This window comes from Gavialis gangeticus, unplaced genomic scaffold, assembly GCF_001723915.1.
Source record: "Gavialis gangeticus isolate Ggan-Ray unplaced genomic scaffold, GavGan_comp1, whole genome shotgun sequence".
Classification (NCBI taxonomy): domain Eukaryota; kingdom Metazoa; phylum Chordata; order Crocodylia; family Gavialidae; genus Gavialis; species Gavialis gangeticus.
Genome location: NW_017729018.1, coordinates 12,322,371 through 12,341,814, shown reverse-complemented (window position 1 = coordinate 12,341,814; position 19,444 = coordinate 12,322,371). Strand labels below are relative to the sequence as shown.

Below are 19,444 nucleotides of genomic sequence, written 5' to 3'. Positions count from 1 at the left end.
CGATAACGGGGCCTTTTTTCTTCCCTTTTGACAATGGCAGAGATGAAGGGTGAGGGTGCGGGGGAGGGAGGAGAATGCCATGTTAGAAAGGAGGAGAGAGAGAAATACTCCCATTGCACTGGAACCTCATGGAGAGCAGATACTGAGGGTCACCTCTGCCATTAGACTGAGCATCCAGAAGGAGAAAGAACACACTAGTGACAATCCATCCTTTCATAGCCTCAGCTTCAAGATACCCCCACCCCACTCACATACATTACTGGACCATCAATCTCATTATCCATAACCAGTCATGCTCAGAACACATTCCCAGCCCATTCATTATTTACCCGTTAGCAATTCAAATGCTCCAGCCGGATGCTTAAAAGAAAAGAAAAATAAATAAATAAAAGAGCCACCTAGATTTGCATTCAGGCTGCCCGAGTTCCAGCAGAGCTGGAGGAAGAAGAGCTAGCATTTTCCATGCGTCTGCTGTCAAAAGGAAAAACAAGTTCAGAGCAATAGTACAGGTACATTAGCATAAAGGGGCAGAAAGAGAATGACTAATAGGAAGAAGCTGAACACTCACTTGTGCTGCCTTATCTGCTGTATTGAAAATCTCTTGGCTGGGTCATATTCAAGCATCCCTGAAAAAGGAGGAAAAAAAATCCAGGTGTGATTCACAGGCACTCAACCAAGGTGGGGCCAGGAAGCGCCACGCCCTTCCCAGCCCCAGCCCCTCCATTACAGGAGACCCTCCGGCAGTAAGGCCTCCCTGAGTTCCTCAACTCTAAATAAGCAGCTTGGATCAACCAAGTCAGAAAATTTAGGGTCAAACACCCCAGCTCTGCCACTAACTGGTGGAAAGACTCACACAAGCCTGTTCCTCAGGTCTCCCCAACTGCTGGGTTGGGGAGATAAGTCTTTCCTTCTTTCACACCATCAACCAGCACTGGCTCATAAACCCAAACACTCACCCCCATATCCCCAGCCAAAACACCAGGAGACATCTCATTTCACAGAGAATAATATTCAGCCCATACCCCAGGGAGGCACAGCTTTTTCTGTGGTATATACACATTGGCACAGCACACCAGGAGCTGCAATCTAGGCACAGGTTTCCTTCCCTGAAGTGCATCTAGGGCAGAGTTATATATAATGGCAGGCTGTTGAACACAGCCCTGTTCTCTTAGCCGGAACGCCTGCATTCACTTGTCAGCTACTGAAATATTGAGGCTTGAGGGGGAAGGGGTGTGTGGGTGTGGGGTGCTTACACCACTATTTTTTGCTTAGACTATCTAGCAGGGAAGGGAATGGATCTCCCAAAGACAGAACCCCACGCCCTTATCCTCTGAAGACTAAACTACAAATTCCATCTCTCATTCTTAGGAAAGTACCATTGCACAACAGAAGGAGAAACAGTGAGTTGATGTAAAGCTGGTTGAAGAGGAACTAATGAATTCACTGTTTCAGCACCTACATCAGCAGCCTGCAAGATAAAGGCACTCCCCAAGAAACCTCGCAGAAATGACAGATCTGCTGAACACCAGTGTGCTTGGTGCTGTACAGAGATTGGGACATAAGAAGATTACACTCAACCCCAAGATGCTCAAATCAGCATTTTAGGCACCCAATAGAGATGCAGCTGGTGCTACCCCGGGGCTTTTAGGGGGTGAAGGATTCTAAGCAGGTTTGTAAAAGTCCAAACAGCAGAGGCTAGAACTGATGAGCCTTGCAGTAGTGCATAGAGGAGGTAGGACTGGAGAGGGCATTGAATTCAAGCACTAAGAGGATGAGAGGGAGAAGAGAAGGGGGTAGGAGAACAGAGCAGAAGGGGTAAGGAGGGAATCTGCAGTAATATCAGATCACAACGTCCAAGAATCAAGACTAGGAGGAACTGGATGCAGAATTCAAACAGGAATCAGTAGAGGGATAAAATAAGGGGAGAGGAAACAGTTGTGGCAAGTGCCTTTTGGAAGGAAAAGAAAAGGCAAGAAAAAGGTTGCCACAGCTGAGAAAGTGATCAGTATGATCCTCAGGATGAGAAAATCCTCAGTATGATTGGAAGCACTGATTGTCTTCTCTCAAAAGTCCAAGGGAAAGAAATGTGAGCAGAGAATGAGAAGATCCAGAATGATGTATTATTATAGGCCTGGTTATCAGGAGGATATCAGCAGTCATGGGCATGGGACCTGTAATGGTCTTCCCTTTCCTCATTATTAAGGCTTTGCAGGTAAAACTGCAGGAATGGTTGTTTACAATTATAGGGGTATCGGTTATATTTGTGTTGGTCTAAGCACGTAGGCAGGCAAGGTTCTTTGGGTAAATCTGATCTCTTTTATTAAACCAACTCATAGTTGGAAAAGTTGGAGTTGGTTTAATAAAAGATATTAGATTTACCCAAAGAACTTTGTCTGCCTTTACAATTATAGCCTTTCAGAGCCACAAGAAGGGAGCCAGCAAGAGTCTTGGCAATTGCAACACAGCCTCTGAAGAGGTCCAAGCTCTCAGCTCAACAGCACTGTGGATAGCTCTCAGCAGAAAGCCAGAAGCTGTCAAGCAGCACCAGGACGGTGACGAGTAAGGGTTGAGAGCAGAGACAATTGAGGGAGCAGAGTAGCAGTGGGCTGAGAGCACCACTGAATGCAGGGCGGCCAGCCTGGAGCCCCCAGTCAGTGCTATGGTGGGGGAGTGGTAAAGGATATTTCAGGTACAATACACAGCACGTGAGACTGGTGCGGCACTGTGGATAGGACATGAGTGTGGCCAACTGCTACAGTCCAGGTGAAGAACAGGGAACCAGCCTACAGGACTGCTGTGTCCAGAGGGACACAATAGCCTTCAGCTGTCACATCCTTCACACACATGAAGCAACCCAGCACACATCTGCTGCAAAAAATCCCTTGCAAAAGAGATTTTCCAGCTACTTTAAGCCACAGAAAGCCTGACCAGGGAAGAGACGTTAAGGGATAAAGAACTCTGGCTCAGAACAGAGTCTGAAAGGCATCGACACCCTAGCAGCTCCTGCCAGCCCTACAAGTGCTAGCTTCTCAGTTCTCCAGAAGTGGGCAAGATGCATAGTGAAAACCTACTCTACTGCCTCCCAGTCAGCTAACAGGATTTTAAACAATGTACTGATGGGTGGCCAATCCCATTACAGTTTTTGCTATGCCCAGGAAGGGCTCTCTGATCAAAAAGAGCACTGTACACAGAGAACAGGCAAAGGGTGGGTGGGCGGATGGGGGAACCTGGAATTACTTTCCCTTTGGAAATTGCAAGGTAGCTTGCTTACCAAGGTGATTTAAAAAGGCCCGGTGAGGCTGACAACAATGCTCTGCTAATGGTAAAGACAACGTGGGATGTCAGAGCCACTCTGCATTGTTAACAAGAGCTCGCTCCAAGAAGTTGAGGGAACCCCTGCAGCTAAAAGGTGCCTCAGTACCCGCTGCCAATATCTGCATGCGCAAATCAAAGCAGCCAATGCCATGAAGGCTCAAGGGTTAAGACAAAGCAAACCAGGATTTTACGTTGGTTCTCCTGAGACTAGAAAGCCACAATTAACCTGTGGCTCCCCTACAGTCACTAGGACTAACTACAGCTGGGAATGCCCTTGCCACCATTAAAGAGAGACCTCAAAGGTCAGTTCCTGCTGGACAGGGGCACGTGCAAGAGGCTGGATGGAGTTGCTGGGAATATATTTCTCTGTCACCACAGGCTGACTCCATGCGTGCACATGCCCTAAAATCCACCTCCAAAGCACCGCCTCATGGCAAAGGACTCTTGCCCCCTTCACTGAGGCATGAAGTTCCCAGTGACACAATCATTCCTGCCCCAGAAGAGAACAGTGATAGGTCTCTCCCCTGCTCAGAAACAATTAACACGGTTGTCATGCTGCTCCAAGAACCCACAGGTTTGTTCCAGTCTTGATGTGCACCCCTCCTACCCTGACCAGAGGCTTAATAGTCAGGTTTTGCTTTCCCCATAACCAATTAAAAGCTCCTTTGGGGTCTGAGCCAGTGGCATATGCTTGTTTCCTGTGGGTGAACGAATGGCTTTTAACCAAGCCATCAGAGTCTACATGTGCAAAAGGAGGTGGACAGAATTTAGGGGCCCAGAGCGATGAATCCTGAGTGAAGACAGGTGCCCAAGCCCCAAAGAAGAGCGAGATTTAAGACACGGCCTTGGCTTCAGCTCTGCCTCCTGGGGTCTGTGCTGGCTGTTGAGATGCACGACTCTTCCCATGCGTTATATGTGAAGCCAGAACATCTACTGCAGGGCTGTGGGCTCCACTGTGGGCCAGGCTCCTAGAACATAAACACTGCAATACTGAACATCACAATGCTCAAGGCCCTTTGAGGATCTAGCCCACAGCCAGTTACTGCATCTTAGTCATTGCTATTCCAGGAAGCAATGAAGCTGGCAAACTGCTTTCCCCAATGGATGCCATGACACAGGGAAGGCTCAGCTACAACCAAATATTTTATCAGACTGATACTGAATGCAGCCTTTAGGGGATTTTCTTCACCCCTGGGTTGCTTCCAGTGGGTATTTTCTCTTCTGTATTCCAACATGTGTACGTCAGAGCCCAGCAGCCTCCTCCCTCCCTATTTATCTTGCAGAAGAAATAATTGGAAGACGGGATGAGAAAGAGGTTCAAAGGAAAAAAAAATCCCACACCTAATTAAATATCCTATTAGTAAGATTATTAGACAGTCACTTCACAGCTGAGCTGCTCAAGCTGTTTTATTTTTAAAGAGACAGTACTGGAGCGGTGGGAGATGATTTTACGTGAGGTCAATAGACATGGAAAGCTGATGCTGGTTGGGTTATTTTTAATGTTGTCAGAAATGAATAAATCAGGCAAGTCTCCCTCTAAAAATCAGAGGCTTTAAAAAAAATCCCACTTCAGGAGGATGTCTCTGAAGCGTAGCCTGTCATCAATTCTAGCTGAATTTTCTGCCAACTGAAGCACACAAAACTGCACAGGCCAGCTCATCTTGACTTTCCTAAACATGGCAGGTTTGTCTCAAAGCTGCTGCATTTTTTCAGAGCGTCTCCATCTGGAATATTTTGTTGGGGTGTTGCACAGGAGTTAAGGTACATTCCTCACTTGGTTGCTCTGACCCTCTCAGTTGAGGCTTACGCATCAAAATGCAGCTTAAGAAATGGCAGTGCTTGCAAAGAAATTTACAGCAACTACTAGATAGAGCAGGCAGAGGAAGAGAATTGAGGTAACAAAGAAGGAAGTGTTTAAGGGAGGTTATAAAAATGGGAATAACAGCACTGATTAGTAGTGACTATGGCGCAATGGAGACATGCATTGTTCTCAGACAAGGTACAGCAATTAAAGAAGCAATGAAGATAGCTAGAGCCAAAAAAGTCTTCAGTTTAAATGCAAAGAACTGTTTTTGGGCAATTCTTGAAAGAATTAAGAAAATGTAATCGGTGTAAATATAAGTCCATGGATTCAATGGGATGAGTCACTTACAGCAGTTCTGTGGCTAGAGCCCTGTATTGAAAGAGAGACTTCATAAAGACAAAAACATCATGTACTATTCACCCATCAAATCATCTAAGAGTGTCTGCCCACAATAACCACACATTCTCTACCATTTACGGTAAAGATTTCTATGCAGTTTATTTGGGAGTAGAAACAAGACACACTGGAACTGGGATTCTTCAGCAGGATGCCTTGCTTTCAGACCCCTGCTCCCATGGGTTCAGTGTAGCCATACATGGGTCATCTTAGATCCTACACCCAATGCAAAATGCTGACAGCATGAATCTCCTTTCTAACACCAGGAACGATCACAGAACTCAAGCCCTTAAATCTCTCCTGCTTCCTCCTCACAAACAACAAATGCAGTCTTGGCCAAGCAGAAAGCCACAGCAAGCACAGGCTTAAGTATCTAACTTCTGGCAGCCAGTAACCTGGTCAGATAGACACTAATGCCGCTAGGAATGCAGTTGGAAGGGAATTCAGGACTCCTGGGTTCCTGTCCAGAGTGCCACTGACTTGATGCAGCACCTTGGACAAATCATTTCTCTATGCCTCAATTGCTCTTTCTGAGCAATGGGAATAACACCTCCTGCAAACATGCTGATGAGGAGCATAGGCAAGGCCCTCCACTTGTGCTGGCTGGAAGGATTCTCTGACACCATGGCAACAAGCAATTAAATATTTAAAAGCATTTTTTTGTGCAGAGTGTGGAAGAGAGTTCAGATTTTTCCCCCCTCCACATGCCATGGGACTGACAGACAGGCTTCTGAATGACAGACACAGGTATCTGAAACAACAGTCAGTCAACTACATACCACTACAGCCCCCATTACCTGAATACCTGAACTTCTCATACCCTCTACTGTATTTATCCTCCCAACAGACCCTATGAGATAGGGAAGGGCAAAGTTCACTTTACAAGAGCATGATAGATAGAGCTTGATTCCCCATTTAAGGGGACAAGCACATTAGCAGCATCCCAAGTAGTCTGTGCTAAAATACTGTAATAATGAGTTTTCTTGTGGGCTTGGAGAGGACTAGAAGGCCTGGAAATGATAATGTAGAATGATGGACAAGACTGGTATTGAGCTCAGGGAGATAAAAAAAAAAAAGAAACAGCTTCAGCAGCTGCAGAAAGAGTAGTCAACAGAAAAACAGAAAGCTTTAAAAAGCCTCCTCTGGTATCTGCTTCCCAACCAAGCTGGCACCCTGCTCAACACCACTTGCAGCCAGAGGAAACAAACACTTTGCAACATACTGTAGCCTTATTTACAATGAAAGCAGGAGTGCTCATGGCTCAGGGATGTGCCATGAGAGTCCTCTCAAGGCAATGAGGAGGAGGAGTGAGTCTCCTGGGGCAGGAAGCTGAGCTGTGTCTGCACCGTCCGACTCAAAGCCATCAGATATCCACTGACAAGTCCACAATCTGCAGGCACTTGAGTCAGCTTCACCTCCTGCAGAAGAAAGGTGAATGGCAAGAAATGCAAATGCACTGGATAGAAAAGGGAGGCAACACAGCAAAGCTGTCTGCCTTTTGTCACCACTGCTGCTCCCCAGGGAGCTCAGGAAGTGCTGAACGCTGGGAACCTTGCAAGATGGCTTTCATTTCATGTCTTATTAACACAGCTTGTGGTGGCCAAGCTAGCTCCATGGCAAAATAACTCTCCCCAATGGGGGGAGACACTACAGAATGAAGTTAGCCTGCATCTGTTTAGTACTTTGATCCCTATGAAAAGAGAGAAGCCTAAAACCAAATGAAGAGCAATGGCACAAAGATTCCCTCTTATGGGCCCATATCTGGGATGGGGGAAAAAGGGCACACATGGGCATGTGTGTTGGAAGAGGAAGATAACTGAAGAGTTCACAGGACTCCATCCAAAGGGGCCCAGGGTCCTAGGAGAAGAAAAAAAGCCATGTGTGTCTGCACCAGACAATCTGCCTTACTGGCTGGATGCCAGGCAGTGCACAACTGCCAGTAACAAACAGAAGACAGGACCACACATGGCAGAGAGGATGAAGGGAGGCTAGAATGAAGGCTGCACAGTAAAACAAGACTTCTGTGGCCAGGGATGCAGGCTCCTTGTTTAAAAATAGCATAAAAGCAGGCAGGAGATCCCACCTCCAGGGCCCCAGATTGTTTATTTAAGGGAAAGAGTTAAAGAGGAAAAGCATTTAAGAAGACCTGTGACTGACAGGAGTTATTCAAACCACATGCATCCCAGCTATCATCACCTAGAGGGCAGAGAGGAAATGCCACACATTTTGCTGTGATCTGGTACCCAGTGCACTAGAGAGGCTTATCACCAGCCTCTAAAGCATTCAGCAGAAACCATTCCCGAGACCAGATTCCAGGCTGGAGGGGCCAGTGGGCTTGTTCCAGTTGGACAACTCCCAAGATCTTGAGAGAGAAGCTGCTTTTCTGAGCTGGTATCTACAAACCAGCCACCACATGCAGATCAGGACATTGCTAACTGGGACATAGGAATACAACACAGAGCACACGTCAATCACGAGCCCTGGGCCTTAAGCAGCAGCTACATTAGTCTCACCAGAATAGCTGAGATGACAGCTGTGCTGAGTGCAATTTCTAGCTATGCCTTACGTAACCGTTTGAAAGCTATTAAGTCTGATTAATGCGTTGCAAAATACATGGAAATAACTTCTTTCCTAATCGGTATGGGGCCAGATAAATTAAAATAATCTCAGATGACTTGGATAGTGGGGGGTCAGCTGCATCCTATGAGAAAAGATAACAGGGGCTGTTTGAAAGCAGCAAAAAATCCTTTCTTCAAAAAAAATGCAGAGCTATAACCTGTGCAGATAGCACCCTCTACTGCACTGCCAGGAAAACACAGTCAAGAGGGAGGGGGAAAAAAAAGCCAAACATGGTTAGTATCTAGGAAACTGCAATAGGATTTTGCTGCATTTCATACTAAAACCCTCAGTCCCTACCAGTGGTAAAGAGGTAACTATTCGACAATACAAGATATTCAACTTTGGTTTGTAGCTCCAGCTTTTGCAGCAATAGGTCCCATCCACAGGACAGACAGACAACAGCCAAATCCAGGAACTGAATTACAACATAAATGTGCTTGACAGTGTTGTGACATGATTGCAGTTTGTAGTATAAGAAACAGTCACAAGACACTTCAGAATGCAGTCAGAGTTTCATCTGACCATGAACTGTGACAGTACTGCAACCACGTTTGAAGGGAATGGTGCTGTAACCCAGCCCTCTGGCTCTGCCCTTTAGTTACAGTGGGCAAATGCAATGGCCTGTTAACAAGGAAGTATTTCCTCACAGTGCTCAACAGCTACTGATGCCTCCCTGACAGCACTTTCTGGGTGCCTGCACCAGAGAAGAGCAATTGTCCAAACTCAAACTAGGGCTATGATCACACTTGATTTTAAGTTGTTGTAACTGTCTTTACTATTTGAAGATAGGAAACTATAAGTCTACCCTATGGATCAAGTAGCACTTAGGACCTATCTTGTGCTAGATAGACTATCAAGACTGCTCCTTGATTTGGCAGCTAAATTAATACATGAAACTGCTTCCCAAACTATTATGACTTTGAGCAGGGGTGAAATTGTCATTCATCCCAATGCCTCAAAACATTAATCGCAGAAAATGATCAGAGCAGTGGGAGAAGAACGAGAGTTCTGCCCCTGGCTGTGCCCTTCACAGTCAGGCTGAGCTAGTTGGTTTCTCTCATTATATTTTTGATGGGGAAACTAAGGCAAAGTGGCTTGCAAACTTTTACTGAACCTCAGGGACCCAAGTGGAAACAGAACTCAGAAGTCCTATAGGCAGCACTGAAAGGATAAAAATATGATAAGCAGATTCCCACCATTGATACGTGTTTTACAGCAGGGCCACAAGAGACCAAGTCTCTGTCCTGAAGAGCTTACAGTCCAATGGAGAAGACAAGGGACAAGGGGGTGAAGGTGACAGTAAGCAACTTGCTCAGAGTTACAAAGCAGGTTAGGGGCAAGGTTGAAATACAAGCATGGTTTTCCCAATTCCCAGGAAATAGGCTGGGCTCCCCTCTACATTCCCAGTCTTTGGGACAAAAAGCTCAGCTGAGCTCTTCTCTAAGGCTGAGCTAGGGCAACAAGCAGATTTGCTCTCCAGACAGGCACCCAGTAGGTGCTAGAGGGGTCCAACCCAAAAGGAGCACAGCAGGCTGCAGCTCTGCAGAATGGGTGCGCTTAATGCCAACTGAAGCAAGCATTTCATGCGTTAACCACAGCAATCTATTATTAACGCTCTGTCTCAAGCCACCCAAGCAAGGAGATTCAGAGCACAGGCTGAAAAGGAACCAGAACAGCTGCCCAGTCCTCAACACGCATCATTCCACTTACAGCTCGCTTTCCATAAGGCTTGGGCAGGAGGCTTCGCTCTGAATGACCTTGCTTGGGATGCTCCCCTCTGAGCTCTGGGTCTGCCCTGAAAGCCAGACCACCTGTGGTGGGTTAACTCCCAAAGTTTATGAAATTGCAGATGTAGGAGTAGATTGGACTAGCAAAGGAGATTATGGCCCACTTCACTGGGTTGCTATATAGCAGTGATTCTCAGTCTTTTTAGACTCAAGGCACCCCTCCCAAACTTTTTAGAAGGTAGTGGCACCCCATTTGAAAAAACCCTAATATAATTATATTATGAATATAATAACCATTATTACTTTACTATATTAAAATATGTTATTAACACTGAGCCCTGGAATTGTAAAGGACAGCACTCAGGTATGACCAGCTCCAGGGACAAGGTGCTGGGCTGCACACAAAGAAGCAATGAAGGGGTGGGACAGGCTGGAGGAGGCCTGGGTAAGGGCAGGCTAAGGTGCTTCTGTGGCCAGGAGGAACTGCACCCAGCTTGGAGACGGATGAGGCTGCCCCGGGTAGAACTGCCCTGGGTGCCTCTTCTCACAGGCTTGTTGGAAACCAACTGAAAAGGTACAGATGAAGTGGTGCACCTGCCTGCATGATGCCTCCTGAAAAACGGAAGGACATGGGGTAGATGGAAGTAGCAGCAGTGCCAGCACCACAGCACCTTGACAGGCTCTCACAGCACCCCAGCTGAGAACTACTGCTATACAGCATAGAGGCATCACCACCCATGAAAGACTTCAAGTGGGGATGCTCCCTTAGTAGGCATGCATTGGATATCTGTTGCGTCCACAGGCTTTGCCCATGTGTATTCAGGTTACCTGAAAGAGGGACTCACCTCTAAGTAGGTCTGACAGTGGAGGACCACAATCCTCTGGAATTGTATAGTCCCCTTTCCCGATGTTTTCAAATAACTTATAGATATTATCCCCCTCAAAGGGGTATAAACCCGTTGTAATGTTGTATCTGTGGATACAGATGGAACACAGTGTAAGACAATATACAGCACTTGAGGTCTAGCTTTTAACACACAGGCTGACAAGCCAGAAGAGTGCTCAGGAGAAGCAGCAGCAAAGGCTCATCTGATTCCATTTGGGCAAAGAGATGCTGATAAGTGGCTGGTGTGGAGAACCTGAGTTCTAATTTTTCTAGAACTTCAAACTTCTGCTCTACCGTTCAGTTTCTAATAGTGGAATGGACCCAACTATGAATGCAGTGCCCTCTCCTGCAACACCTAGAAACAGCACTGACTAAATCTGATCAGCCTGGGGAGCAGCGCACTACTGAAAAAAGAGATCTGTTTATAGTCTGTAAAAGGTGCATATCTACCCTGCCTTTGGGCAGTGCACAACCATCTCACAGAAGCTGGAGATGACCACAGGTGGATGATGGGAGGGGACATGAGGTACATTAACACCCACCAATCACAATGGCACGGGTCAGTATGAATCTGAAGGAGGATAACACAACCCCTCTCCCCCACCCCTGCTTGACTACCGTGCGGGTACTTACAGCGTGACCCCTGCTGACCAGATGTCCACTTTAAAGCCTGAAAAGGTATCCAGGCCATTGGCAATTTCTGGCGGCTGGAATGCTGGCGACCCTTGGCTCGTTCTGCATGTATCATCCTCTGCGAATGGATGCAGTGCCTGCAGCAGAAGACAAGGAATTTTTGTTACTCTTGTATTACTCGGACTATGTAGAAATGATCAAGGATAAAAGCTTTATCCCCATGTACTCTCCAAGGAGATTTGTCACTGTAGATCTAGGTACATGGATATACACAACCACTGGTATCAACTGTATCACAGCAAGAGTTGGTGGTACTACCTGTGGTTAAGGTGGCCTGATGCTGCCTATTTTAAGGCTTTTCCATTAATTAAAACTTGGGCAAGCTGCCTGGGCTGAAATTTTCCATGCCAATGTCTTCCGGTCTGATTTTTCTAGGAAAGCTTTGGGTAAACAGTTCACTAGCTTCCAAGGGTAAGCTATGCCGGCTTGCTCATGTTCAAACAACACTTCCAATTGTTTAATTGAAAAGTTTTAGAACACTGTGCTTAGGAGCCTGGTCTTGGATTTGTCAGTGATGAAAAAGATGCATCTTTTGCTGCCCTGTCAAGATCTACCTGAATTCAGCCTAGTTATAAGCTGCTGAAAAACTTGTTTGCGCATGCTGTGCTGTGCTATATGAAAGTGTAATTAGACGGTCTTAAAACTACTGGAGCTCACCCATTTACACATATACATTAAGGCTGCAGAGGCAACCTTAATTCTGGCATTTCCTTATGTCTGAATGCTTGACTTGGCAATATTAATATTCTATCAACATAGTTAATGCTTCACACTCGTCTCCCTAAGTCCTTAGCATATGTCTACCACCTGTACATTAGAGAAGATGGGTTCCACATGTAATTTCTACATACCTCTGCTACTCCTAAATCAGATATTTTTAGTGTCCCATTGGTTGTTAGAAGGAGGTTTCCTGGTTTTATATCCTTGTGAACAATCCCTTGGCTGTGCAAGTATTCTAAGCCATCTATGAGCTGGCAAAAGTACCTGCAAGAGAGTCAAGACAGAAAAAATTGGTGTTTCAAGGGACTGGGGTGTCATATGAGCTACTGCAGATAAGTACGGAGAGGGAGGAGAGCAGTGTTCCAGGAGCATATGGGTTAAGTCTGGTGTATGTTTTAACACAACAGCACCCAAGGCAGTCAGAAGCGGTTGCTTGCTCGTGTTTTGCATCAGGGCACAAACCACTTGGGACATTAAGCTACTCCACATCAAAGACAGGCTCCCACTCTGTATATTTAGTAAGTTCAAGCACTCGGCTGGCTTGGATTGATAGCACAGTGCTGGCACCACGGAATTATCTGCTTTGAAGTAATGCCGGAGGGATTTAAACATATAGTTTCACGTAGTGTAAGATGTGCTAGCTTCCTACCTCTCTCACATATTCTTCACAAATAGAGCACTGCAGGCCTTATACCAGTGGGCCTTGTTACAACCCAATACAGCAGTGCTCACTGCACTATGATGCACTGAGTTATCATTGGCAGGTTACCCAAGCAGTTGCCCCTTATCTGACATCCAGTGATGTTTGCTTACAATTCTTAAAAAATGATAGAACGAAGTCTCCATAGCTCAGAGGGATGAAGAGCCAGGATTCCCAGTGCCTAGTAGTAGGTAGAGTCACGCTGGATAGTAGTATGGCTTCTTTTGCTGGGGAGGGGTTTGGGAGGTACAGTTTTGCTGTACCAGGACAAAAGGCTACGTGTGTCCATGGGAGGAGCTCTTTGCCGGCACAGTATTTTTGCAAAACCCTCCTAATGAAGGTTCAAGTATTGAGGTTCCTGCAGTGCAAGTCTCAAAGTGGCATGGAGGTCTTTTGCCCAGGGTGCCTTTCCAATGGGCAGCAGGTAAGGCTGGATATTTCTGACCCATCAGCACTTGTAACCTGTCCTCTGGTGATTAACGCTACAGTACTCTCAATTCAGAAGGGGACAGGTGCATTCATAAAATGTCCCCTGCTCCCTATCTCAGCTGGATGGCTTGAAGGTTCCTTTCCTCTTTGCTCCCTTCCATTTCCACACCCAGCCTGAGAGGAGAGTACTGTACATGCTTTCCAAATGTCCCACTCCAGCTGTGGAAGTCAAACAGCTGCTCTCTGGTTACTGTCACACTCTTAATCCCTCCAACCCCTTTTCCAGGTACCACGCAGACAGTGGGACATGTTAGCTGCTCCCAAACCTGGATCCTGTTCTAAACCACTGGCAAAATCCACATTTAGTTCTGTACCACTTGCTCAGCAATGAGATGATGATATCCTTCTCTTAGGCAGAATCTCATTTCAAAAGATGACACCAGGAAGCATTCCACATGGGTCACGCTCTCCCAGACCACAGAGGTGTGACAGGAAATTCCAAGAGATGCAGTTGTGCGCTTAAGACTCTCTCAACCTCCTTTTTGTCGCTACCAAGGCACATACATGGCTGAGCTGTGGGACAGGGGTTAACAAGGCTTTCTAGGCCTCAGACATCAAAGCAAAAGCAATAGAAAATAATTCAATAGGAATAATAAGCTTTGCTTCCCAGAATCCCTCACCAGCTTTTAATTTTCTCCATGGATGTATGCCCTCTTTATTCATAACAAGTTTTGCTTTAAAGAGCAGTCAGCAGCCTTAGTGTCAGCGTGGAAGAACGAACACATGAATTCAAGAGATGTAGCATGGGTGGAAAAGGCTGATACTCTCAACATGGTTTAAGAACAGAAGTTGCACTTACCCGTGAGCCTGAAAGACTGGAAACCTTTTTTCTGGGACACTGTCCAGCATCTCCTGCATCCCACACACGCAATACTCCATCACCATATACGTGAAGACAGAGTTAAGGAAGCATCAAGGTTATTCAACTGGCCAGGCAAGTGCTGTGTGGTGATTGCAGTCCTGTTCCTGTGCTATTGGCTAGCAGCAGCAGAGACCATATTTATGCGTTGTACACACACAGTTTGCAGTACCACAGAGCCTGGATTTGGTTGGCCCTGCCTGTTCCGTCTTTGTCAGGCCAGCATTAAGGAGAGGATCTCAAAGGTCTAGTTTTGACGTGGGAAGTATGTGGCAGGGTGCCTCTCCAGGGGTGGCCATGAAGCCCCTGGAGTACCTGCAGCCTTCGCTTTATGGGTAATCACCCCTTCGGTTGCCCACCATGCTTTGATGTCTTATTACTTTTGAGGGAGGCTGCCCCAGGGCTTCCCAAATTTCTCTCTCAGATGACCACCAGGTGCCCATCGTCACTGCCTTATGGGCTATAGATCCATTCATTCCCTACACCATGCCCCATGCCTCGTAGAGGGCATCCTTGCTGCTGTTCACTTCCACTTCACCTCTCCTCTAGGCTTCCCTGGACCCTCTCTGGTTCTACACTCTCAGCCTCTCAATAGGCTCCTGAACCCTCACTGGTCCCATACTCTCAGCCCCTTAATCTGGGCTTCGGACCTCTCCCTGGGTCCCTAGGAACCTTGCCCCTTTCAAACCTCCAGAATGCTTTAGGTGTTACCCTTCCATGTTGACCTTCTGGAGCTGTAACCATCCTGCTGAGGTGGGGTGCTCTCAGAAGGTTCCAAGATGTTACTAATGGCTTATCTCAGGGCCTGGGCTTTTATCTTCCTCCTAAGTCAGATGACTGCAATCAGCTCAGCAGGCAGCTTCAGCCTCAACCTGCTTACTCCTAAAGTGTCAGGAGCACCAAGCCTCCTCCCACAAAGTAGTCCCTTGTGCTTAACAGAAGGCTCACATCAGACGCTAACTCCACAGAGCAGTAACTTTCCTTAGTAGTCTTGAAGCAATTCTAGAGAAACTGCCTCACCTTTGTTCCCCTTTTTCCATCCATCCACTTCTGGGCTGGAGCAAAAGGGAAGGAGGACGTAGAGGCGGAGTAACTGCCTACCTCTAACACTGCTTATTCCTGATTCTAGCTCCTCTGTCCTCGGAGCATTTCTTTGGATAGGGACCTATTCTTAAAGAACCTCTAAGATCTCCGAGAACAGTTTTGAAAAGGATGGTGCCAATTCAGGTCAAACACAAGTCAATAAGCGTCTCTGCTTTTGGTGCAATTAACCAATCCCCATTAAATTTCCAAGGCCAGATGGACTGGACTTTCTCACTGGGAAGTCCAGAAGAGCCCTTGTAGGCTCTTGGGTGCCCAGGAAGTTAGCCTCGAGGGCCCCTTACCACTGCCTCCACCATCCATTAGAACTTTGTCTGGCTCTCTGTACACCTTCAGCAACCTGGCACCAGGAAGAAGGGTGGGGTGGGGGGGACACTGCTGGTAACTGCATCAACAGCAGAGGGCAATGAAACAGGATTGGATGGCTCAAGTGAACACCCTGGAGGATTGGCCTCTCTTCCCAACAGAGGGAAAAGAGATTATATTTGCTATTTCCCTGAAAGGACACCCTGTCTCTTGAGCCAACGTTGCTTTCTAATGGCTTCAGCTGTATAATTCCTGGGCTGGGAAGTGATATATGGGGCAGACAAAGGACTTCTAGCTTTAAAACAAGTTGATCTTGTTATCCAGAATGAGCAGAGAAAAGCAGCTTTTTCCATACTGGCTTCTCTCGTTGTCCATCTGCCACATGAGAGCCAGGGAGGGACACATGCTGCTATACTGCTTCAGGAAGAAAGAGAAGCCAAGAATCAAAAGGTTCAGTTCCAGAAGCCAGCCAACAAGTGTGGTCAGGATCCAGGCAAACTGAAAGCCAACGTGCATGTCCCAAACCACTGACAGAGGGGCCGACATCTACTCCCAAGAACTAGGCAAGTTCAAGTGTCCCTGTAGGCTCTGTGGACCTTCGCCATGTTGAAGATATCAGACTCCATTGCAATTTTAATGAGGCTAGGGATATTAATTCCAGTGTCCTGCACATATGCCCACTTAGACTAGCAGCAAGTCAAGATCAGCTACTGATCTCACTTCCTGTCTTAAACTTCCCTGGTGGTGTTATGTATCACTTAATAGTTGCAGTTTCTTACCTCAGCAGTTCAGTGGTGGGAGAAAGGAATCCTACACAGTTATAAAACTGTGGTGGGATCCTCTTGGATAAAAGGTGCTAGAAAAAGGAATGCCAGGAATTATAAGGTGGTTTTCAGCAAATGGAGAAGCACTTTTGGCAACTGTATTCCTCTAGCACAAAAAAACCCCAACAACAACAAAACAAATTTTTCATTTGTGAGTTATCTAGAGAACTAGCACTGAAGAGATTTGACTGCCTCAAGCAAGCTTTGCCTTTGCTTTTCTGCTCTCACTGCATTCACAGGAGCAGACTGCAAAAGCTGCAGGAGCTTGCCTTAATAAGCCCACAACCAGCCCAAGACATCTGGTGGTTATGCCAAGGCATTTCATCTTCAAGATACAGAAAAGGGAGCAATGCAACTCAAGAAGAGCCCATGGTCTTTGGGAGAAGAAAGCTTTAGTTCAGTCCCTTTTAATCATTCCTGGCAGATATCCATCTTCTCAGCCTCAGCCCAAAATAGCTTCATGTCTAAGGAGATGAGCAACTTAACTCTTGAGGGGCTATAGGGATTTGGGGAGGGGCACAAGGAAGAGAGACTGCTATCATTTTAAAATGGAATACATGTTTCACTCCTAGAGCACTCTCCATCTCTGGCTCTCAAGGCACTTTGCAAACCCATTAGATTAGCAATAATACATATGGCTCAGACCTTCTTTTCAGAGATGGATACAGTGACATGCTGAAGACAGGTCATGGGGCCAAGGCCACTAGGCAAATCAGGGGCAAAGGTGAGAAGCCAAGACTAACTTTCTAGCTCTGGGAGAGACAAGAGGGCCATATGTAGGACACTGCAACACTTCTCCCCTTTAAAAGAGCAGCGTTAAAAGCGGACAACCAGGTGAGCTCCCAGTTTACGGGAATCTTGGAGAGTGAAATTCAGCTTCTATAAAGGACAATCTGATTCTGGTTTAATTAGCTACTGGACTCTGCATTTTTACCCCTTTTGGCAGCCTATGCCTCTCTGGCTGACTAACTAGAGTACAGGCATCATCACTTTTAGGCTAAAAGGTTTTTACTGAATAGATCCATTAGCAGGCACCCTGAGAAGGCAGAGGCTCTCATTTCTTGCAGTCAATAGGGCTCTCCTCCCACACACAGTTACATTTATTGGTATCAGAAACTGTCAAGAGAAGGTGTCAGCCAGAATGCTGCTCATTAAACTGGGTTTATTTTCTGCCTGGATTGGTTCTCCAGGCACTTCCAAAGCTCCATTCCCAGCCACAGCAAGTTTGCTCAATGGTCCATTAAATGCCAAAGGGCTTTTTACTTTTTAATCTATTCATCATAGGTTTCCCTTTACCAAAAATCAATGAAGCCTGTGACCAGACAAGCAACTTGTTAACACTATGCTCAAGCATGGCTGAAGTGTGCAATTCACTTAGGTGACTCCAAATGTGGGCAACGCTGGCTAAATATCTTCAGTGGAGATAAAACACTGATTGCATTTGCTGCAGGTGCACTACCTCCACCCAAGGCTGGCCTGGCAGTAAAACTAAAGTGTCTGACTACCTACTGCTTTTTTTCTTGTTTTGGAGTTGGAGACAAATCTCAGCTAGGAGGCCATGGTTTAAAACATACTGAAGGCTATGTCTTCACTGACAGAAGTTTTGTTCTCCAGTGAAACAGATCTCGCAACAGCAACATGAGCTTGCCCAATGGCTACCTTCCCTCTCAATCAGTTATCTGTACCCGTTTAATCTACAAGAACAGAACAACTGCTAAAGATAAAGAGCAAGTCAAGTAGACTCAACAGTTACTGACAAGAATAGCGGCAGTTGGGTAATATTAGAGATAGATGACCATGCCAGGAAGTGATGAGATACCAGGAAGAAAGCAAAATGGAGACCACTCCTAGGCTTTGCTTATGTCAAAAAACATTTTTGAATGACCACTTTAAGTTGTCATCACCTTTTACTAACACATGAGGTCTCTGTTGGGCTCTTTTTTCCCCACTTCTCATTTAAAACCTTAGTTTATTAATTCAATGGCAGCTTTTTATCGGTAGTAATTGAATTATCTAGTAGTAACTGACCAACAGGATCAAAGTAAAGGCAAAAGTTCTGTGATACAGTTTTTAATACTAACAATTTGGTTGCAGAGGCCTTGATCTAATTAAGCACAGAATTAAATTAGCTGGTCTCTGAAGTACTGCAAGTAGAACACTTTGTATTTAGAAGTCACTGTTAAAAATAAAAGCAACCATTTAACATGGAACATAACAATGGGCCAACTCTATCAGGTCACAAACTGGTTTAGGTCAAAAGGCAGTTTGTTGGAGTGTGGCAGCCTTATTAGGAGCAGTCCATCTGGCTCTGCACTTTTGTGGTCTTCCTTTCAAAGCAAAGCAGAAAAGTGAATTTAATTAATGTCTGTGACATGCTTGGAGCATACAGCACACTGTGGAAGTGCTGAGTATCATTTATTTTGAGTTGGGGTACATCTTTTGGATCTTCCCACCAAGATCTCCATTTCAAAATAAGAATTTAGTTTTGAGAAGGTGGCTTGCACATTCCATGGCAGTGACAAGCTTCTGATCTCATGTCTATTATAAGCCTTGGGCGGTTTAAAGCAGTGTCGCAGGGGGCATTCAAGGTTCCAATCCCCTTCTCCCCTCCTGCCCTTGCCTCTCCCCCACACACACACCAGGAGTCTTTGGTTAGCTCAGAAGCTGTTTCGGACTTGTTACAAGTAATGAGGAGCAGTGTGCTGTCTATAGACGAAATCACAGCAGGGCCCAGCCCCTCCAAGCAGAAGAAAAAAAAGTTGGCCGACATCCACAGTTCAGAGAACAAGTGGACTTAAGGGAAAGAACATCACACCTAGAGTGCTGCCAAGGTCTTAGAGAAAACCATTATAAAAAGAAGTCACTGGATTTTACATAGCACTCAGTCATGGGCCTGTTTACCAAGAGGAAAGCATCAATATTTAGCAGTTGGGACAGGAGATTGGGGGGGGGGGGGACAACACCAATTAATTCCTAGGTTTTTTTTCCAGATCTGAGTTACTGTG

The 19,444-nt window shown here is 46.1% G+C and overlaps 1 protein-coding gene across 1 annotated transcript in view; it reads right to left on the bottom strand.

Annotated features, from left to right (window-relative positions):
* STK11 (serine/threonine kinase 11) overlaps positions 1–19,444 on the bottom strand; it is a 75,709-nt gene that overhangs the window by 25,940 nt on the left and 30,325 nt on the right. Inside the window, exons 4-8 of the mRNA XM_019513546.1 lie at positions 14,149–14,238; positions 12,292–12,424; positions 11,381–11,517; positions 10,707–10,834; positions 569–626 (exon numbers count right to left, since the gene is read on the bottom strand). Coding sequence (XP_019369091.1) covers positions 569–626; positions 10,707–10,834; positions 11,381–11,517; positions 12,292–12,424; positions 14,149–14,238 — 546 coding nt within the window. The remainder of the gene's footprint in view (positions 1–568; positions 627–10,706; positions 10,835–11,380; positions 11,518–12,291; positions 12,425–14,148; positions 14,239–19,444) is intronic.